At 38.4% G+C, this 23,830-nt stretch overlaps 1 protein-coding gene across 3 annotated transcripts in view; it reads right to left on the bottom strand.

Moving 5' to 3' along the window:
* Hel89B (histone acetyltransferase 1) overlaps positions 1-20,545 on the bottom strand; it is a 72,114-nt gene extending 51,569 nt beyond the window's left edge. For 2 of the 3 annotated variants that reach the window (XM_053792094.2, XM_053792095.2), the window contains exons 1-10: positions 19,917-20,219; positions 18,225-18,466; positions 17,284-17,424; positions 16,734-16,900; positions 8,422-8,553; positions 6,163-6,294; positions 2,476-2,634; positions 1,179-1,314; positions 855-1,040; positions 436-652 (exon numbers count right to left, since the gene is read on the bottom strand). In XM_053792094.2, coding sequence (XP_053648069.2) covers positions 436-652; positions 855-1,040; positions 1,179-1,314; positions 2,476-2,634; positions 6,163-6,294; positions 8,422-8,553; positions 16,734-16,900; positions 17,284-17,424; positions 18,225-18,466; positions 19,917-19,927 — 1,523 coding nt within the window. In that variant the 5' untranslated portion in view covers positions 19,928-20,219. Of the gene's footprint in view, positions 1-435; positions 653-854; positions 1,041-1,178; positions 1,315-2,475; positions 2,635-6,162; positions 6,295-8,421; positions 8,554-16,733; positions 16,901-17,283; positions 17,425-18,224; positions 18,467-19,916 lie in introns of all 3 variants that reach the window. The other variant, XM_053792096.2, reaches the window with a different exon arrangement.
* Positions 20,546-23,830: the final 3,285 nt, after the last annotated feature.

Genomic DNA, 23,830 nt, shown 5'->3' with positions numbered 1-23,830 from the left:
TTTTAGTCCCGTGGCTTATAAATGTCAAGAGTGATTCAGGAAACTCACTTTGTTCTATTTCTGCCAGTTCTGTGTAGTTGATTGTGGTCTGGAACTATAGTCAGTGGAGGGTGCAGGGTTTTGATTAGGAAAAATAGTACTATATGTAATTACCTATTTCCAAAGTTGCACAATTTTGGGTCAGAGGAAAACCAGTAAGTGATAAGAAGTCTTGACATACTTTGTAACTTGCAGTGATTGTAAGATTTTGGAGAGGAAAGGGCTGTTGGGGAGTGAGGTATCAAAGTAATTTCATCATCCTTGGTAACGTTTCTCCTCCACTTCCATATTACCTGAGACGGCTACAATGAGTGGTTCTGTCAGACAACACCTCAAGGGTTTGATTTTTCAGAAAGATTAAAAATAGAAAAATACTTAAATATTAGAGACACCCACCTGTCAATGTTACCTAGATGTACTAGCAGCTTAGCAAGAAGCATTAATATAGAATTAGTTGATGATGTCAGGTCATCAATGTCTAACAAGGCATCCCAAAGAGTAGCTACCAGCTTCATTACTACTTCCTTTTCCAGTAATACCACCACACTGTCTGCCACAGGGACAAGACATGACGCAGCCACAGCGACAACATCGTCCATGTCATCCAGTAAACCTATGATCAAGGATATAACAATCATTAAATATCTCTACACTTTTCTGTCTAGCATTTTTTTTAAACCTAAAAGGCATAACCAGTTTCCCTGACTCCCTTCATGAAAGTTACTCTTCTTGCACTACAACAGCATATCCATTAAAAGCCACTTGTCTTCAATACAACTAAACGACATGACATACCCTAACAAAAAATTAATTACCTTTATAAATGTGAGGGTAGGTATGGGTGAAAAGCTTAGTTCTCAAGTCATCTCGCACAGCCAGAAGATACTTGAGGCCCAACAATCCTCCATGCCGAGCCTCCCACTCTCCCCATGACAACATGGTCTCCAGTAGCGCAAGAGCGCCATAAACACCATTTTCACTTAGCAAAAGTAAAATACTTCCTGCAAAATTAAAAAATTACTTTTATACATACAGATGAATAACATTTACATCAAAATAAGTAACTTAAAAAGTAAAAGGAAACGATCTACTGTTGTAAAAAAAAAAAGGGGGGGGGGGCAGATATACATTTAACTCACCTAATGCTTGGGCACACGTTTCTCTGACTGGTGCTACAACTTGGTCCGACACAAAATCACCAAAACGATCCAGAGCCAACACACATATGAGCCTCACAGCCATGTCTTGTAGCCAGGCCTGATGACTTTGTTCCATCTTTAAGAAAATAATAAGAAAGATTTAAAAGCATATTTTTAAATAATCAGCTACAGAGTTTCATGGCTAAATAGTTATAAATCCCACAAATCATGTTGTCATTGCACAATACATACCTTGAATATTAATTTATCCTCTTACTTAAAATATGTAAAGTATTATGAGTTATGAAACTTTCTTTATATTGTAATTTTGTATTGCACTCCAAACTTACCTCTGCCCTTTACAGCAGTCACCCACTTAAGCTTTTAGTTCATCTACAATTATTCTTGCACTTTTCAAAACCACAAATATTTGCTTACCATATCCAAAAATCTCTTGTGCATTTCCTGTTGTCCTCTGGTGCATAAGCACTTACTAAAATCCACTTCTCACAGCCCACCTTCAAACTAATCCTCAGAATTCTTTTAACAGTTGATTATTTAATATTAGCACCACTCCCGATGGCAATACTAAACGGTCGGGAAAACTTTAACGAGTAAATACGATTAAATTATATGGACATAAAAAAAATTAAAACTTGTTCTTTTGGATATCTGATTTAATCCCATTTACTCCACACTGAAGTCTCCTACCCTTATCAGTTTTGTTTCACTTAGTGCTAGAACATCCAGCTTCACTTCATTTATAGTATTAAACAATTCTTTATCTCTATTACAGCCATGCACATTCAATCAACCCAACATTAATGTTTCCTAAGTAGGGAACTTAAATGCTGTGGAACAACCATTTTCTCATATGTTCTTCACTTTCCGTACAGCTGATTTTCAAGAACTTATCCTGTGTATCACAAGAGGATTTTCTGAATGTGGTGTATACTATATGTCAATAGTAATTGCAACACTTGTCTGCTTTCTTCAGTGTTCATGAAACAAAGCTAAGATTACCAAGCCTGATAGTGTAAAAACAGTTAATGGGTTTCTGTTTCACTCTTATAATAGGACTTTAGTAGATTCCTGGGTTGTTGCTCTACCAGCCTACTACCTATTTCCTACTTATCAGTTATAGTTTTGGCATTCAATCAGTATTTTCAATTAAAATTATTTTGTGAATTTAAGGCTTTACTTAGTAAAAAAAAAAACTGAAAACTGTTAGTTTAATTAATTGTAAAGGCAATCAATGCTAGATAAACATTATACATAAATTAAAAATAGAACTCACTTGTTCCTTTGTTTGGTACGTTGTCTTGCCAGCACCTCGACCATGAACTCTGATTATCTGACGGAGTGCTGTCGCTGCTCCATGGCGGGTTTCCCATGCAACACTAAACAAATCCGTGGCAAGATTATCACAGAAATTTTCCAAGGGCCATTCACAACCCTGCAAGACAATGGAATATATATTTTTAAATAGTATAACAGAAATTCATTCAATTGCAACTTGCCTACAAAAGCACTACTTAAGAAGGTTAGGTACAAATTATCTGCTGTACAAAATTCTTACTGCAGTATCAGGACAGACTTCTAGCAATTTGTCAGAATTTATAATGTCACTCATCTCCCTTACCTTCCAGCAAACAAATTGTATATACTTCTCACCTGATGAAAGAACTATTATACTTATTCTGATAAAGTAAATTATGGTGTTCAATGGACAATTTTTCAGCAAAGAATAAACTGTATCAATGATACAAATTAAAATCCTTTCCCAAAGTCTTCTGGGCTTTTGTGTCAACACTTCTGGATTGTAAAATATGAAATGCCTACTCAGCTTTGCTAAGGCAAGGAAGGTCATGCATAACTAAATCCTGTCCTCTGTAGCTCTGCCATGATAATTTATAAAATCTACTTTACAGCATTAAAGTTAGGTATTTCAGGCGATTTTATAAAATTTTTAACACACCGGCCATTTCCCCACCGAGGTTGGGAGGCCCAAAAAAGAAATTCTTTCACCATCACTCACTCCATCACTGTCTTGCCAGAGGGGTGCCAATACTAAAGTTCAAAAATGAACAAGTACACATTCCATCATACATACTAATTTTTTTTTTTCAACAAACTGGCCGTATCCCACCAAGGCAGGGTGGCCCAAAAAGAAAAACAAAAGTTTATCTTTTTAAATTTAGTAATTTATACAGAAGGGGTTACTAGCCCCTTGCTCCCGGCATTTTAGTCGCCTCTTACAATGCGCATGGCTTACGGAGGAAGAATTCTGTTCCACTTCCCCATGGAGAATACACACTAATGAAACCCTTTATTTCTAGCTAAAGCTAATTTCCATAATTATGTTAGTATCTAAAAACATCCCTGCTCTCTTAAGCTCAGATCAGATAAACAAGTATACAGTGGTACCTTGACTTACAAGTTTAATTCGTTCTGTGATCAAGCTCAAAACTCAATTTGCTCATCTATCAAATCAATTTTCCTCGCTGAAATTAACTGAAATGCTATTAATCCATTCCAACCCCCAAAAAACCACTCCAATTTTTTTGTTACGGGGTTTTAAATAAGAAAAATGTATTTATAAAGAAGAAATAATTTTTACCTTTTTTGCCAGGTCCCAGCAATGTTTTAGAAGTTTTAGAAATGCTGGAATATATATGAAAATCCTTAAAGCATGGTGTAAGATGAGTGTCACTCCACTGCTGACAGTGCAGCAGTGGAGTGACATTTCATGAGCGTGCACTGCCTTGGCTTTATTTTTCACTGTTACACAAACATATCTGTCTATCTGTGTTTCTGTCTGTCTAGCTCTGTCTATGTTCATCTGTCTCTGCTTATCTGTTTCTGTCATCCTGTCTCTACTTGTCTGTCTCAGAGAGACAGGTATTACACACGATGCAGAGTTGTCACGTCTGATTCCTGAACACGTGAAAATGTGTATTACTGTACTTGCCAGACATGCTTATTATGCCTTACATCTACAAGCATAGTATAACACTGCCTGGATTTTTGGGGCTATCCTAGGTAATTTACACTATGTATAACTGTATTTATGTATACCTGTGAGACAGAGATAGATACAGGCAGACAGGAGATAAAGACAGCCAAAGCAAATCAGCCAGCCAGCCGGCCTGCCAAACATGTATTACACATTCCAGAATTGTTTCTCTTTACTTAGAGGTATACATTATAGAACATTCTGGCAATATGACATTACCAGTGGTAATGTAAGTACACACTAATGAAACCCTTTATTTCTACTTACTTACTTAATCAAAATTGAAAGGATGTTACACATTGGTTATTATCAAGGTTTTTGATATTTCCTCTGTATCTCCTGCAAGTGGTGGTGTATCTGAAGCTTGCTCATAACTTGGATTTTGGCTTGCAACTCAAAGCAAAAAATCGACTGAGCGACAGCTTGTAACTCGGAAAACTCGTAAGTTGGGGCACTCGTATGTCAAAGTACCACTCTATAATGTACAACTTAATATAATTTAAACTACCAAATGATTCTCCTTGGAACAGAATTCTTGCCCCGTAAGCCATGCATGTCGTAAGAAATGACTAACATTACACATGAATGACTAACATACTGGGAGCAAGGGGCTAGTAACCCCTTCTCCTGTATAAATTACTAAATTTAAAAAAAAAAAAAAAAAATTTTTTTTAGGTCACCGCCTCAGTGGGATACTGCCAGACTGAAAAAAAAAAATTATACATTATTGACGAAGAGAAAACAACATTAACAAGATAAATAATAATATTCTCCAATAGCATTATTACTATACCAAAACCAAACCAAAACAACAGATTTTTTGCGTACCTTTGGGATTCCGTAAATACCCCTAATGTTATCATCTAAGAAAAATTTAGTACTTTGTAGTAAAATATTCATATGCCTATGAGTCGGTAATTATACACTTTTTAGTAAAACACACACCTAACAAATTTTCCCTTTACTACAATGCTTAACCATTTCAATGTTGGTGCTGTATAGATACGTCTTACGAGCCAGTGTTGGTGACGTATTAATACGCCAAAATTCTAGGGGCTTCAAATCTATTAGGAGAAAGCTGGTAGACCTACATTTTGAAAGAATGGGTCTGCGTGGGAAGTGTGCGCAGTATAAAAAAATAGGGGCACCCACATTGCATTATGGGAACGTCATTTCAGTAATCCTTGTTCATCATGCCTTGCAGTAAGAAATATCTCACTTCCTGGCAAATTTGGGACTTCTCTTCCCAAGTGATAGTTCTAACATAGATGGAAGTGTCAGTGAAGATGAATTTCGTGGTTTTGAGGAGTTTGTGACCAAAAGCAATGCCCAGGATACCAGATACAGATAGTGAAAAAGGGAAGGCAGCTTGGGTGGTTGGGAAGATGGTGTGTAAGTTTATTCAGGTATACACAAATAGTTATAGATTATCATACATAGCAGCATGTGTAGAGAACCTAGGATAACCCAAAAAAGTCAAAGTGACTTATTTCCAGCATGAGTGGTGGGGAAGGCAGTGTGGGTAGTGAGGATGACAGTTTGGGTGTGAGGAATACAGCGTGGGTTTGTGTAAACCAGTTTTGTAAACAATATAATGATAATGTTTGTGTGGTTATTGTGTTGCCTACAACAAGTGGATATATATACATTATGCATTATATTGGTCTCATGGGCCACAAAAGTTACTCGAAAAAATAAAAGATTAAAAAAGTAGAATAAAAGTAAAAATAATATTACCGAGTGAGAGGCAGTCACCAATGTTGCCATAAGCAGTTCACTTTCTGTCAACTTCACACCTCTCTATCTTGGTAAGTACTGAACGTAATTTTTTTTCTTCTAAAACACTCAGAAAAATATTCTTAAGATTTTGGCGAGAAAAAAATAATTTTTTTTTTCTAATATTTTTTGATACTGAGAGTGAGTTTAGAATCAGGGGTCTCGACAGTGAAAGGGTTAATATAACCTCACCTCATCCCCAAAACAAAGACCAACTGGTCCTTCATCCACAACCATTCGGTCTTCATCATCACTACCAGCTTGATCAGTATTCACCACACTTGCCAAACGAATACGCTTCCTCTCAGGGCCATCGTCCCCTGCCTGCGAATAAAATTTCACATTAAGAAACAATAAATGGTTTTGGCTGTGCAATTTTTTGCCAGAATGAGACAATGGATGGCAAATAAGCAGGTACAGGTACCATCTGACCTACGACCTGCTCAACATACGACCACTTGTACTTACGACTGTACAAAAATAAAACAATAAAATAAAATCATTACAATAACTGATGTTGATATACAGCAGTAAAATATTTAGTAAAGAGTAACATATGATACTATGTAGGTACTTTATATAGCAAAGGTTTGACATTATGCTCTACCCGGTACGTATGCAATTTACGAAGGTTTGACTTGCGTCCATTTTGACTTACAACTGGTTGGTCGGAACCGAGCTCAGACATAAGTCGGATGGTACTTGTACTTATTTGGGATGTTCACCTATAAATACAGGCTTGAAATTGGGGTAGCTTTTGGTTCTATAGTGGGCTATGGCCACTGACCCTGCTGCTGATTTACTAATGTGAAAATTATTCAAAACAGACATAGATATATAATAATAAGGGTGTCAAAAACAATTTATCAACTGTCAGGGTTTCAATTCTATTAAGCAATGAATATGCATCATTTGGTCTGGCATCGTCATTTGATGGACTGTCTGGCATAGTAAACCAAATGCCAGACACAGTGGTTGATTTATGGGATATAAAGCCAACTGATTATACTAAGGCCATCAAGGCAGCATGGTAACTTTTTCCACCACCAGACAAGAATATTATAATCCCTAAAATAGGAATTAAAGTAAATTCAGCATATATACACAGGGGAACACACCCCTCATGGTAAATATTTTGTGAAAGGACAGGCAAACAATTAAAATTAAGAATAATTATATCATTCCAAGTAATAAGAGAAGCAGAAAAAATTATGAAATGATTATTTTATCCAAGGCAAATACAGTGGACCCCCGGTTAACGAACTTTTTTCATTCCAGTAGTATGTTCAGGTGCCAGTACTGACCGAATTTTTTCACATAAGGAATATTGTGAAGTAGATTAGTCAATTTCAGACCCTCAAACATACACGTACAAACGCACTTACATAAATACACTTACATAATTGGTCGCATTTGGAGGTGATCGTTATGCGGGGGTCCACTGTATATTACAGAACCAAAGGTACTTCCTAGCCATCTCTGAAGATAGAGGGGCAGAAATATCGGTCGATAAAAGGAAAGGATGCAATGAGCCCAATAGAAGACAGATCAAGCCTTTATTAGAATATTTTGCCTAGTGTGGGCAACACACTGTTTTAACAAAGGCTTACTGCAAGGCTAAATAAAACCATCAGAATTTATTTAGCATCGAGACTATAGAAGCAAGCAATGAGGCCTGGTCACAGACCGGGCCGCGGGGGCGTTGACCCCCGAAACTCTCTCCAGGTAAACAATGTGTGGAACTTTCACCTAGACAACTCAAAGCACGAACTCAAGAATGAAATGTAATGGAAAAGAAGTACAGTATTCATAACTGTGTGACTGATGTTTATTGTTAGGGGTACCAGACCCTTAAAAAAAGGGGGGGGGGGTTATAAAATGTGATGAGGCAAAATAGATTGATAAAACTAATTAGAGTACATAAAATTACAGGACTCAAGTTCTTGAAGTATGAAGTATAGTGTCTACACTCTGAAAGAGGGGTGAGGATACTGAAGTTTGGTGACTGAGCAAGTGATGACAGAAGTTTTTTTTTTTTTTTTTTTTTTTTTTTTTTTTTTTTGTTTTTTTGGGGGGGGGGGGGGGTATCCTACCTTGGTGGGAGATAGCTGGTTTGAGAAATAATTTTCATGACAACTATTCTAAAAGAAATATATCACCACAGCTGTTTCCCACCAAGGTATTACAAGTTTGTAATAAATCAAAGAGTATACCTTAGTATTTTTCAATGTATTCACAACTTTAGTAGCCCATGGAGGTAGTGAGCTGCAAACTAGGAGAGCAATAAGATTAAAAACTATATTTAGGTACATTACTTCAGTATCACCTAATAACACTCAATGAAATGGAACAAAAATTAGTAAAACTGGAGTAGAATATTTGCAAAGTAAGACTTGGAATAAATAGTCTGTTGTTCAAGTTTAAAATTCAACATGGTATATTAATACATACACATTCTGATACGTCTACAGATTTTTGCTTAGCTAAGAGCTTGGCTTTTCGTCGGGCCCGATTCAGTTCTCTTGAACTTAAAACCAATCCAGCTGACTTCATTTCTCTTTTAACAATGTTCATAACAGTATCCTGGAAAATTAGGAAATACAGGATTAGCACTCATTAAAACTAACCAATTCACCTTCTCCCTAACCCCCCCTTCCCCCCCTAAAAAAAAAATTACAAGTAAGCTACCTGTAGTTGTTTTCCCGAGGTTATTGCCCCTCAGCTTGGTCCCAGACCAGGCCTCCTAATAATAGTTCAGTACAGTATAATAAAAAGAAAAAAAGAAAAATGTTTAAATATCCAGCCTTCAACGAACCAGATTATGGATGCACAGTAAGCAGTGCTTGCAGCTGTACGGATTATAGTGCATAATGTACCCTCCTCTTTCTCTTCTCACAAACAGTCACATGTACAAATTGGATGGAGCAAAAACTAACATTAGATATAATGAATATAGAAATTTAGAATAATGCCAAATAGGGACACTAGCACCTGATGTCCTTAAGTTACATGTCTTACAATACTATATGGGAAAAAAATAGTTACATTCACACTGAACACTTGTGCTGTTCAGCAACTTCCATCAATTGTGTCCAGCCAAAGAGAATGCTACATGTGTTGGTTATGGGGTTTGTCAATTTTGGCTAATTTTAATGGTATTGTTATCAGCATTAAAATTAAGTATTGGTAATGGTCGGTATAAGAAAATTCTAACAGTACTGGCAAAAATTTTGGCATGAGGATAACAAACTTCTGATTATACACACTCAGCTTTAAAAATAATGAAAATCTTTTGTTACTTAGTTTTTCTATTTTAAGCAGAATTCTATAAGTAGCAGGTTGGTAGACAGCAACCACCCAGGGAGGTACTTCCGTCCTGCCAAGTGAGTGTAAAACGAAAGCCTGTAATTGGTTTACATGATGGTAGGATTGCTGGTGTCTTGTCTGTCTCATAAATATGCAAGATTACAGGCATCTCTTGATACTTCTACTTACACTTAGGTCACACTACACATGCATGTAAACATTTATTTATACACACTCATCTGAGTTTTCTTTGATTTTATCTTAATAGTTCTTGGTCTTATTACTTTTCCTTTTATATCCATGGAGAAGTGGAATAAGAATCTTTCCTCCGTAAGCCATGCGTGTTGTAAAAGTCAACTAAAATGCCGGGAACAATGGGCTAGTAACCCCTTTTCCTGTAATGATTACTAAAAAGAATAAGAAGAAGAAAACTGTCAAAGTGGGAAGTCTGAATGTGCGTGGATGTTGTGCAAATGATAAGAAAGAGATGATTGTGGATGTTATAAATGAGAAGAAACTGGATGTCCTGGCTTTAAGTGAAACAAAGCTGAAGGGGGTGGGAGAGTTTCAATGGAGAGGAATAAATGGGATTAGGTCAGGGGTTTCAAATAAAGTTAGAGCTAAAGAAGGAGTAGCAATAATGTTGTAGGATAAGTTATGGCAGGAAAAGAGGGACTACAAATGTATAAATTCAAGGATTATGTGGAGTAAAATAAAGATTGGATGTGAAAAGTGGGTTATAGTAAGCGTGTATGCACCTGGAGAAGAGAGAAGTGTAGAGGAGAGAGAGAGATTCTGGGAAATGTTGAGTGAATGCGTGGGGAGTTTTGAATCAAGTGTGAGAGTAATGGTGGTTGGGGATTTCAATGCTAAAGTGGGTAAAAATATTATGGAGGGAGTAGTAGGTAAATTTGGGGTGCCAGGGGTAAATGTAAATGGGGAGCCTTTAATTGAGCTATGTGTAGAAAGAAATTTGGTAATAAGTAATACATATTTTATGAAAAAGAGGATAAATAAATATACAAGGTATGATGTAGCACGTAATGAAAGTAGTTTGTTTGATTATGTATTGGTGGATAAAAGGTTGATGGGTAGGCTCCAGGATGTACATGTTTATAGAGGGGCAACTGATATATCGGATCATTATTTAGTTGTAGCTACAGTTAGATGGAAATAAATGGTATAAAATACCGACACAATGGAAATATAAACACATATGCAGTATAATGTGATCCTTTATTGACTACGTTTCGCCCACACAGTGGGCTTTTTCAAGTCACAAACAGAACTACCTGGGGTGGAAGGAACGCAAGTATTTATAGTCAGGTTCAGAGTGCTGAGGTCAGGTGGAGAATGCGCATCCGATGATGTACCGAGTGGGGTTATAGAGTCTAAAATCTTGGGTAGCTTGGAAAGGAGATTGGACAAGTTTGTGAGCAGACCTTCTACAGTGTTCTTATGTGGGATAGCGATGAAGAAGCTTCTTGGCAAGTGGTTCAGCTATGTTATAGAAGCCACTATTCTGGTTGAAGTTGTCGGATATAGAAATAAGTGATGATTCCAGGATTCTTCGGTATTGAGTGTTGTCTTCTGTGGCGATAAGTCTTGAGTTTCTGTAGTTTATCAAGTGGTTGTGTGAATTACGGTGTTGTACGCAGGCATTCCTTGTGTCGTCAGACCTGCTTGCGTATTGGTGTTCTGAAATACGTGTTTGGAGGTCCCTTGATGTTTCGCCAACGTATAACTTGTTGCAGTCATTACAAGGGATTATGTATACCCCTGCAGAGGGTGGAAGCTTGTCCTGTCTATCACTGGTAATGTCCTTGATGGTCGTGGTTGTGGAGGTAGATACTTGAAATGAGGTATTGGAAAAGATGTTGGAAACGTGTTTGGCAATGGAGTTGGTGGGGATGACTATGTATCTCTTCTCGGCAGTGTCTCCTCTGGGTGTGTTGAAGATGTTTAATGCCCGTCGTCGACAACACTCTACCTTTCCTTGATGTTCTGCTTTGCAAAGCTGACCACGAACTTCGTTTTAAAGTCTATAGTGTTGGAGTGGTTGGTACTTTTGTTTAATAAATGTATGAAAGAGGGGAAGGTACCTAGGGATTGGCGGAGAGCACGTATAGTCCCTTTATATAAAGGGAAAAGGGACAAAAGAGATTGTAAAAATTATAGAGGAATAAGTTTACCGAGTATACGTACCAGGAAAAGTATACGGTAGGGTTATAATTGAAAGAATTAGAGGTAAGACAGAATGTAGGATTGTGGATGAGCAGAGAGGCTTCAGAGTGGGTAGGGGATGTGTAGATCAAGTGTTTACATTGAAGCATATATTTATTATTTTTTTTTTTTTTTATTATCACACCGGCCGATTCCCACCAAGGCAGGGTGGCCCGAAAAAGAAAAACTTTCACCATCATTCACTCCATCACTGTCTTGCCAGAAGGGTGCTTTACACTACAGTTTTTAAACTGCAACATTAACACCCCTCCTTCAGAGTGCAGGCACTGTACTTCCCATCTCCAGGACTCAAGTCCGGCCTGCCGGTTTCCCTGAATCCCTTCATAAATGTTACTTTGCTCACACTCCAACAGCACGTCAAGTATTAAAAACCATTTGTCTCCATTCACTCCTATCAAACACGCTCAAGCATGCCTGCTGGAAGTCCAAGCCCCTCGCACACAAAACCTCCTTTACCCCCTCCCTCCAACCCTTCCTAGGCCGACCCCTACCCCGCCTTCCTTCCACTACAGACTGATACACTCTTGAAGTCATTCTGTTTCGCTCCATTCTCTCTACATGTCCGAACCACCTCAACAACCCTTCCTCAGCCCTCTGGACAACAGTTTTGGTAATCCCGCACCTCCTCCTAACTTCCAAACTACGAATTCTCTGCATTATATTCACACCACACATTGCCCTCAGACATGACATCTCCACTGCCTCCAGCCTTCTCCTCGCTGCAACATTCATCACCCACGCTTCACACCCATATAAGAGCGTTGGTAAAACTATACTCTCATACATTCCCCTCTTTGCCTCCAAGGACAAAGTTCTTTGTCTCCACAGACTCCTAAGTGCACCACTCACTCTTTTTCCCTCATCAATTCTATGATTCACCTCATCTTTCATAGACCCATCCGCTGACACGTCCACTCCCAAATATCTGAATACGTTCACCTCCTCCATACTCTCTCCCTCCAATCTGATATTCAATCTTTCATCACCTAATCTTTTTGTTATCCTCATAACCTTACTCTTTCCTGTATTCACCTTTAATTTTCTTCTTTTGCACACCCTACCAAATTCATCCACCAATCTCTGCAACTTCTCTTCAGAATCTCCCAAGAGCACAGTGTCATCAGCAAAGAGCAGCTGTGACAACTCCCACTTTGTGTGTGATTCTTTATCTTTTAACTCCACGCCTCTTGCCAAGACCCTCGCATTTACTTCTCTTACAACCCCATCTATAAATATATTAAACAACCACGGTGACATCACACATCCTTGTCTAAGGCCTACTTTTACTGGGAAAAAATTTCCCTCTTTCCTACATACTCTAACTTGAGCCTCACTATCCTCGTAAAAACTCTTCACTGCTTTCAGTAACCTACCTCCTACACCATACACTTGCAACATCTGCCACATTGCCCCCCTATCCACCCTGTCATACGCCTTTTCCAAATCCATAAATGCCACAAAGACCTCTTTAGCCTTATCTAAATACTGTTCACTTATATGTTTCACTGTAAACACCTGGTCCACACACCCCCTACCTTTCCTAAAGCCTCCTTGTTCATCTGCTATCCTATTCTCCGTCTTACTCTTAATTCTTTCAATTATAACTCTACCATACACTTTACCAGGTACACTCAACAGACTTATCCCCCTATAATTTTTGCACTCTCTTTTATCCCCTTTGCCTTTATACAAAGGAACTATGCATGCTCTCTGCCAATCCCTAGGTACCTTACCCTCTTCCATACATTTATTAAACAATTGCACCAACCACTCCAAAACTAAATCCCCACCTGCTTTTAACATTTCTATCTTTATCCCATCAATCCCGGCTGCCTTACCCCCTTTCATTTTACCTACTGCCTCACGAACTTCCCCCACACTCACAACTGGCTCTTCCTCACTCCTACAAGATGTTATTCCTCCTTGCCCTATACACGAAATCACAGCTTCCCTATCTTCATCAACATTTAACAATTCCTCAAAATATTCCTTCCATCTTCCCAATACCTCTAACTCTCCATTTAATAACTCTCCTCTCCTATTTTTAACTGACAAATCCATTTGTTCTCTAGGCTTTCTTAACTTGTTAATCTCACTCCAAAACTTTTTCTTATTTTCAACAAAATTTGTTGATAACATCTCACCCACTCTCTCATTTGCTCTCTTTTTACATTGCTTCACCACTCTCTTAACCTCTCTCTTTTTCTCCATATACTCTTCCCTCCTTGCATCACTTCTACTTTGTAAAAACTTCTCATATGCTAACTTTTTCTCCCTTACTACTCTCTTTACATCATCATTCCACCAATCGCTCCTCTTCCCTCCTGCACCCACTTTCCTGTAACCACAAACTTCTGCTGAACACTCTAACACTACATTTTTAAACCTACCCCATACCTCTTCGACCCCATTGCCTATGCTCTCATTAGCCCATCTATCCTCCAATAGCTGTTTATATCTTACCCTAACTGCCTCCTCTTTTAGTTTATAAACCTTCACCTCTCTCTTCCCTGATGCTTCTATTCTCCTTGTATCCCATCTACCTTTTACTCTCAGTGTAGCTACAACTAGAAAGTGATCTGATATATCTGTGGCCCCTCTATAAACATGTACATCCTGAAGTCTACTCAACAGTCTTTTATCTACCAATACATAATCCAACAAACTACTGTCATTTCGCCCTACATCATATCGTGTATACTTATTTATCCTCTTTTTCTTAAAATATGTATTACCTATAACTAAACCCCTTTCTATACAAAGTTCAATCAAAGGGCTCCCATTATCATTTACACCTGGCACCCCAAACTTACCTACCACACCCTCTCTAAAAGTTTCTCCTACTTTAGCATTCAAGTCCCCTACCACAATTACTCTCTCACTTGGTTCAAAGGCTCCTATACATTCACTTAACATCTCCCAAAATCTCTCTCTCTCCTCTGCATTCCTCTCTTCTCCAGGTGCATACACGCTTATTATGACCCACTTCTCGCATCCAACCTTTACTTTAATCCACATAATTCTTGAATTTACACATTCATATTCTCTTTTCTCCTTCCATAACTGATCATTTAACATTACTGCTACCCCTTCCTTTGCTCTAACTCTCTCAGATACTCCAGATTTAATCCCATTTATTTCCCCCCACTGAAACTCTCCTACCCCCTTCAGCTTTGTTTCGCTTAGGGCCAGGACATCCAACTTCTTTTCATTCATAACATCAGCAATCATCTGTTTCTTGTCATCCGCACTACATCCACGCACATTTAAGCAACCCAGTTTTATAAAGTTTTTCTTCTTCTCTTTTTTAGTAATTGTATACAGGAGAAGGGGTTACTAGCCCATTGCTCCCGGCATTTTAGTCGCCTCATACGACACGCATGGCTTACGGAGGAAAGATTCTTTTCCACTTCCCCATGGACAATAGAAGAAATAAAAAAGAACAAGAGCTATTTAGAAAAAGGAGAAAAACCTAGATGTATGTATATATATATATGCATGTGCGTGTCTGTGAAGTGTGACCAAAGTGTTAGTAGGAGTAGCAAGATATCCCTGTTATCTTAGCGTGTTTATGAGACAGAAAAAGAAACCAGCAATCCTACCATCATGCAAAACAATTACAGGTTTTTGTTTCACAGTCATCTGGCAGGACGGTAGTACTTCCGTGGGTGGTTGCTGTCTACCAACCTACTACTATGTGAACAGTATTTAGATAAAGGTAGGGAAGTTTTTATTGCATTTATGGATTTAGAAAAGGCATATGATAGAGTGGATAGAGGAGCAATGTGGCAGATGTTGCAAGTATATGGAATAGGTGGTAAGTTACTAAATGCTGTAAAGAGCTTTTATGAGGATAGCGAGGCTCAGGTTAGGGTGTGTAGAAGAGAGGGAGATTACTTCCCGGTAAAAGTAGGTTGTTTAATATATTTATAGACGGGGTTGTAAAAGAAGTAAATGCTAGGGTGTTCGGGAGAGGGGTGGGATTAAATTATGGGGAATCAAATTCAAAATGGGAATTGACACAGTTACTTTTTGCTGATGATACTGTGCTTATGGGAGATTCTAAAGAAAAACTGCAAAGGTTAGTGGATGAGTTTGAGAATGTGTGTAAAGGTAGAAAGTTGAAAGTGAACATAGAAAAGAGTAAGGTGATGAGGGTATCAAATGATTTAGATAAAAAAAAATTGGATATCAAATTGGGGAGGAGTATGGAAGAAGTGAATGTTTTCAGATACTTGGGAGTTGACGTGTCAGCGGGTGGATTTATGAAGGATGAGGTTAATCATAGAATTGATGAGGGAAAAAAGGTGAGTGGTGCGTTGAGGTATATGTGGAGTCAAAAAACGTTATCTATGGAGGCAAAGAAGGGAATGTATGAAAGTATAGTAGTACCAACACTCTTATATGGATGTGAAGCTTGGGTGGTATATGCAGCAGCGAGGAGATGGTTGGAGGCAGTGGAGATGTCCTGTCTAAGGGCAATGTGTGGTGTAAATATTATGCAGAAAATTCGGAGTGTGGAAATTAGGAGAAGGTGTGGAGTTAATAAAAGTATTAGTCAGAGGGCAGAAGAGGGGTTGTTGAGGTGGTTTGGTCATTTAGAGAGAATGGATCAAAGTAGAATGAAATGGAAAGCATAAAAATCTATAGGGGAAGGAAGGAGGGGTAGGGGTCGTCCTCGAAAGGGTTGGAAAGAGGGGGTAAAGGAGGTTTTGTGGGTGAGGGGCTTGGACTTCCAGCAAGCGTGCATGAGCGTGTTAGATAGGAGTGAATGGAGACGAATGATACTTGGGACCTGACGATCTGTTGGAGTGTGAGCAGGGTAATATTTAGTGAAGGGATTCAGGGAAACAGGTTATTTTCATATAATCAGACTTGAGTCCTGGAAATGGGAAGTACAATGCCTGCACTTTAAAGGAGGGGTTTGGGATATTGGCAGTTTGGAGGGATATGTTGTGTATCTTTATACGTATATGCTCCTAAACTGTTGTATTCTGAGCACCTCTGCAAAAGCAGTGATAGTGTGTGAGTGTGGTGAGAGTGTTGAATGATGATGAAAGTATTTTCTTTTTTGGGGATTTTATTTCTTTTTTAGGTCACCCTGCCTCGGTGGGAGGCGGCCAACTTGTTGAGAAAAAAAAAAAAAAAAAAAGAAGAGAAGCAGAATTCTTAAGAGTGATGTACGTGTGCAGCTATTTCGAACATATCCTTACCTTTCCCTGGCCATTGACTGAAGTTGTTCCTTCAACCTGAGATTCGGCTAAGTCATCATTTGAAAATATACCCTCAATGTCCATACCCATTGCTTCAGCAATATCTAAGCCAAGTCTCTGATTCACAAGTCGACGCTGGCAAAGAAGCCTCTCTGCTGGATTAATGGCTGGAAAAAAAAAGTACATCACAAAAAAATAAATTAAAACTACTAGAAAGCTAAATAAATAAAAGAATAAACTTTTCATATTCACTAAGGTTATACGTATTTACAGAAAATGTTAATAAATTCAAAGACCTTGGATCAATATGGAAAAAAAGGAGCTAGGTGCACAGATCACACTGGACAAAGAAAATTGTTTTTTTTAATAGTACCATAATACGTATAAAAACAGCATTAAATATGCTGAAAGTGTAAATTTTTCTCACAGCACTTCATAAAACGGAACATGAAAAACCCAAAGCATTCCATAATCCAAAAATCCCAAGATCTGCTATTCAAGACTTTCTTATCCGACTTAAAATCAGCACACTACAATAATTAAAACTTACGCATATTTTCATCCTCAGCTTCAAAAAGTTTTTCATCAGCAGCCATGAGGTATGAGCCCTTCTGAAGAACATGTTTGAGGTTAAATGCTCCCAGTGATAATCTTCCAGCTGATGGTTTATTATAATCCTCATCTTGGAAATCTGAAATTGAAGAGTCATATGGGAAAGTTTTTTTTACTCAAATAATTACGAAGGTAATGAAGTTGGCAAACGTCTGCAATGTAATATTCATCTGTCAATAATAGTCTTAATTATTTTGTTATTGCTTAAGAGAAGGTTTTCTTCAGATTATGAACTCTGGAAGATTACTGACTAAGGATAACCCAGGAAAGTCATCCATTGTAACTTTTTTCCAGTGGGGGTTCAAGTCCTCTCTTCCAGGATGCCGTTTTCAGAAGCATAACTACCATGTTCACTGATGATCAAATGACACTGAAATTTCTATCTACCATCTACTAGTCTTCTGTATAATGTCCAATTTCAGCCCAAGTTGAAGTCTCAGCCTAATTTCTAATCAACAACAGATGACAAAAAGCTATGTACGTATAATAAGACCAACTTGCCCACAGTCACCAAAACCCACAAATAAGTTTATTTAGGCACAGGTATGCATAAGTACAATTATCACAGTGTAAATTACCTAGAGTACACCCAAAGAGTCAGACAGTGACTTATTTCCATTAGGGTCCTTGGGTCCAAGGGACTCGGTAAGAACCAGATCCTATAAAAACATTTATACATTATGTTATACCTGAACATCATAAATCTACTGGGGTCCAGGGTTCGAGACCCAGAAGAACTACTACTGTACTTCATAAGATGATTATCTAGCTAATGCTAAGTGACATACAAATCTGAATAACACAGACTAATTAAATTTGAAACACTTGTTCCTACTCGGAAATAAGAAAAACAGGTATGTACTGTAAAATAAAACATACCTTGCTCCACCAGCAGTGGCTGAGGATTCCACTGTGGTACATTCCTAACAATAGCCTCAACTGCAAGTCCAGCAGCAATCCTGACATCCCATGATTTTGAACTAAGGTATACATGAACACGATTAAGGAGGGAATTGAGTTCATGAGGGTGAAGACGCACAACTTCACCCAACTGCTGCGCTGCTGCTTGACGTGTGACACCAGATGCTCCATTCTCCAACAGCACAAACAATCGGTCCAATCTGAAATTAGTATAGAAGGCAGTCAACATCTATAAAAGCAGTTTAGAAGAACTCAGCCATTCACATTTTTTTTTTTATCATACAAGCAGAGTATCCAAACTCAAGCAAAACAAATTACTTCTTGGGTAAAGTACTATTTTTGGAAGTCACCGACTTTTTATAAGCTAACCTAAACAAAAGTGTAATAAACATGTTTATTCTGGTTGCTACACAACCAAAAGAAATGTACTATTCTTATTAAAGTCTCCCAAAACAACAATTTGCACAAGAAATATTTTATTTGTGGTATACAAAGGGTATATGTAAAAAGTAAATTAATGTCAGAATTCAGCTGAATTGTAGTTGTAAATCTTAGCCATTTTTATATTGGCAAACTTTATTAAGTTTTTAATCACATTCAGTCAGGATAACTGTGCATGTCATGCATAGTAACTTGAGCATAAATAAATAAGATAACCCAATAAATTCAAGCACTGACTTATGGCCAGTTGTCTCATTAGTACCAATTAAATGTAGTATTGTCTTGGCCTCTGACCCAGCCACAAAGCACAGGAAATGTAGGTCAATCTGATGTAAGTGATAGACTGTAAGTGCTATATAACTGAACAATTTTCTAAGGATGCTTACTTAGGAAATAGGTCATGCTGATCTTATTGTTACTCTCCTTTATGTTCTTATATAATATATCAATGCTGTATTCCTAAAGCATTTGTATGTCTCCATAACTACTGTATATAATTTATAAAAGTTTTTTCTTTACTTTTGTTTTAATCAGGGGAGAGCGTTAAACCCATAAGGGTCATATAGGGTTTTGGGAATAAGAGGAAATTAAGTTTGATATAAGGGAAGGCCTAGTCCAGTTCCTTGGATCAAGGTACCTACCTCCCTTGAAGGAAGAGCTTTTCTTAAGCTTAAATTATTACATTCACGAGTGCTAAACCCACAGGGGTCATAGTGCTTGGGGCAATGTAAGGCAAATTCAAATTCAATCCAAGAAGCAAAATTAAATTCCTTGGATCAAGAACCCCTCCCCAGTAAGCTTATAGGATAATTGTGAAAGTGTAAATAAGGCTTTTGTTTGCATGCCCTGAGGCTCCTCCTCCAAGCTTTTCCCTAAACAAAATGACTTGATTTTACATTACGTTTAGAGATTTAAATGTTAATGAAATTACAATTAATCTTCCTCACCATGTACAGCCCAAGAAACTTTAAAAAAAAAAAAAGTGAAGTTTGTCCAAGTATTTGACATAATTTTTCCACATGGAAGACAGTGAAAGTAGTTGTATTGGCAAACAAAGAGTTATTCATGATATTGCTGGATACCATATGGATTAAACCCAAGGTGGAAAGTACATTAGAAATGAAAGGTATACCAGAGAAGTGGTCAAGGCCAAGAACCTCCACCCAAACATTCTCACGCCAACGTTTGTTTCCACTTTTTAATGCTCACCTGCTTGACATTTCTGCTTCTACATTAACTCCTATTACAACATGAGGCTCCTACGACTCTCCACACAACTTCCCCATCCTTAACATATTATAGCACTCGGCTAGAAGGCATACAGGAAACAGCCTATATTATCCCCCCCACCTTTCCCTCGGGTGAACAATAATCGTCCTTCCCTCAGTGTTATTTGACCCAACAAATGACAATTTTCACACCAGACACTCCACACCCACGGTGTATAACGTAATTTCCCGCCACACACAACAACGCGGATAGCAATAAATCGTACTTTTATTCCATGAGTTGTTGCCGCTACCATCGTCATTTTTATACTGTGCACCATGTTGTGCCGTTCACGGGTTTTGCTGCCATCCTTGAGAGCTGATTGGTCGAGCAGCCGCAGCTGCCATCATTGCGCACGCGCTAATCTTTGCCGCCAAATTCACATAAGAGCTTCAGCATTCCCGCCATATATGCACTCTGAAGCTCACTCAAAATTTTGGTCCCCTCATGGAAGGTTCCTTGATGTTGGTGAGGGGCTCTTGATTTAGGGAATTGGATCTGTGCTCCAGTTCCCCGAATTAAGCCTGAATGCCTTCCACATCCCCCCTCCCCTGGGCGCTGTATAATCTTACGGGTTTAGCGCTTCCCCCTTGATTATAATAATAATCAAAATTTTGGTTGGTTGATCCCACCAAATAAGGGCTTGGCAGTATTCCAAACGTAGGTTTGGTTCCCCGGAGATGAATCCAGAGACCACCGCCGACAAAATCAGAAACCTTTAATTTTTAGCAGTGATTTATAATAACAACAATAATAGTATCTTTATTTACTACAAGTACATGTACATGATATACAGACCATAGCTGACATCAATGACATACTACTATATAGAAAGCCCCTTGTTATGCAGAGTATTTCGGGCAAATTAGGTCCTTATCCCAGGATGCGACCCACACCAGTCCACTAACACCCATGTACTAATTTTACTGAAGAATTGAGACACTTATGCAACATATGGGAATCCCATATGTTGCATAAGTGTCTCAATTTTTCAACTTGTCGATTTTCAAAACCATTCATCACACCCATTTTGCTGATGGGTGAACATGGACAACCGGTGTAACGAAACAAGTCCCATGTTTCTACCCTTGCCGGAAATCGAACCCAGACCCCTCCGCGTGTGAAGTGAGAGCTTTGTCTACCAGGCCACGAGCCACCAGTATATTTGACGCTAAGACGAGGTAAATTAGACACTTGTGCAACACTTGGGTATTTTTCTTGTGGAAACGTTTACTCCAACCAGTGGCTTCCTCAGTCCAATACCCTTCATGTGTTGAACTGAGGAAGTCACTGGATGGTGTAAAGTTTCCGCAGTAAGAGATACGTAAGTGTTACACAAGTGTCTAATTCGTTATTCTGTCGGCTCTCTGAGCCATTTATCTACATTAGAATAGGTAGCTGAAGCCAAAACCTCTATTTGAAGCCAAAGACTCGCCTCCCGACAGACTCCTGGTAAATTAATTTATTTCAAATTATATTTAAGCCATGTGCTAAACCTGTAGGGGCCGTATAACGCCAATTTTTATTAAAAAAAATATATGCTGTAGTCTTGAAGTCGGGATAAAACCTGGTACTCACTTTAAAGTAAAGGCGGTCTAAGATGAACAATAACTTTATGTATTTCGGTCACTGGGTGATCCGTGGAAGGTATCTTCGTATTACATTACCCTAGTTCACTGTGCCTCAGTGATCCAAGGGAAGTGTCTTCGTATTACATTACCCTAGTTCACTGTGCCTCAGTGATCCAAGGAAAGTGTCTTCGTATTACATTACCCTAGTTCACTGTGCCTCAGTGATCTGAGGAAAGTGTCCTCGTATTACGTTACCCTAGTTCACTGTGCCTCAGTGATCCGAGGTATCCCCGTATTCCATTACACCAGTCCTTGTGCCTCCATGATCCGAGGAAGACGTCCCAATATTTTATAACTCGTCCCCTGTACCTCAATGATCTCAGGAAGGTATCCCAGTATTACGTAACCTGTCCCTTGCTCCTTATTACACGTTAATGGAATAGTGCCGAGTGCGACATAAGATGATAATAAAGTTAAATATTAGTGTTGAAGATTTGAAAGGAACCAGAAGAGGCATTCACAGATCATAAACTAATATCCAAATTTCTTCAATAACAATGGTAAATTTGGACACTACACAGCCTAAATCTAATTCAAACCTTTCAAGATGAAAAAATAACAATATCCTAAGTTAAGCACGTTAGTTTTATGTAGGTTTAGTGTGTAGAACAGACAGTTGTTTAACAATGATCTTGAAGGTACACATGGTAAATGCACATTAAAGTACATTAAATTAAGTTAACCTAGGAGAATCAAATTAAGTCAAATACTGTCTTATCTATTCTCCAGTTATTTCAAGAGTAACTAAATTGATCAAATTGGTAGATAATATCAAAACATTCTTTCCAATGAGGAAAACACATCAGCACTAAGTTTAAAGCTGACCAGAAGAGGCATTTTCCAATTATTACACAGAATCCAACAAAATTTGTGCCTACACAGCCTAAACCCATGAAACATTCCATCCACTTCATACAATCCATCAACCATTTAAAGTTGATGCTGTTCACAATTTTGTTTTTAGCACACCGGCCTTCTCCCACAGAGGTAGGGTGACCCAAAAGAAGAAACACTTTCACCAGAGTGATAGTGAATGATGGTACTATAGCTCAGATCCCCATCCCCCACAACTGCAAATATTCTCAACCCTCCTTCAGTGTACTCACCCTCAGGACCAAAGTTCAGCTAACCGGTTTTCCCGCATTTCTTCACAAAATGTTGCCTTGCTCACACTCCAACAGCTCGTATTGTCCCAAAAACTATTTGTCTCTAAACATGTCTGTTGGATATACAAGCCCCTCACACAGAAAACTGTTCACAGTTGTTATATTTTAATCAGAAGAAAGTGTAAACCTATATATAGGGGTTATATAGCACCTGTGGAATGGAAGGCTTTCAAATTCAACCCAAGGGGATGGTAACTCGTTCAATGGATCAAGAGGCCTCACTAGCATCAAGGCAAAATAATGCAATAAGGTAAAATAATACTATATCAGTTCAGGATTAAGTGTCAAAATCCACTCATAGGATGGGTATGAGATGCATAATAAAGATGTTCAACATACTAATATAATTAATAGTTACTATCCTGACCCTAAGATGCATCAACCTTTAGATACTGAAACCTTTCAGAATTAATTAAAACCAAGTGCTAAACCCACAAGGACCATATAGCTCTTTCTTTCATTAGTAAACATTTTTTAAAAATGGTTTATGTGAATAAAATTTCACTTATACAATACTGCACCTATACATTTGAATTTTGCTTCATCAGATTGGGAGGCACCTTTTGTGACCATTTGATTATAATCAAATAAAGCACTAAAATGACAAGGGTCAAGCAGCACTGTGTGACTCCTTGAACCTACACCACAGAGGCTTTTGGAAATCAAACCATTCCAGGACAGGATGCTAGATTATAATAAAAAAAGAAGCGATAAACCTACAAGGGTCATACAGCGCTGCCAGGCAGGGAAGGATGCAGGGGTATTGGGTAGCAAGAGGGAGAGGGATGATTATTAGGTCATGGAGTGCAGCAGGGCAGTGGATAGTGCAGGGGAGGTTAGCAAGAGATTGAGGTACAAAAGGGCTGTGAGGAGTACTAGAGTCATCGTTGTCGTAAATCAGTTGCTGTCAAGTCAATGAGAGAATCTGGGGTAAAGGAGGGTCCATCAGCAAGAAGGGATGGTAAACTAAGGGCAGTAGAGCAGCAACGATGTTGGAGGTAAATTCCGTGTGCTCGTTATGGTGGGCAGTCCAACAAACTGAAACCTGACAATTCTC

Source organism: Cherax quadricarinatus, chromosome 61, assembly GCF_038502225.1.
Source record: "Cherax quadricarinatus isolate ZL_2023a chromosome 61, ASM3850222v1, whole genome shotgun sequence".
NCBI lineage: Eukaryota > Metazoa > Arthropoda > Malacostraca > Decapoda > Parastacidae > Cherax > Cherax quadricarinatus.
Note: the sequence above shows the minus strand (reverse complement) of the source record. Positions and strands in the feature narration are given on the sequence as shown.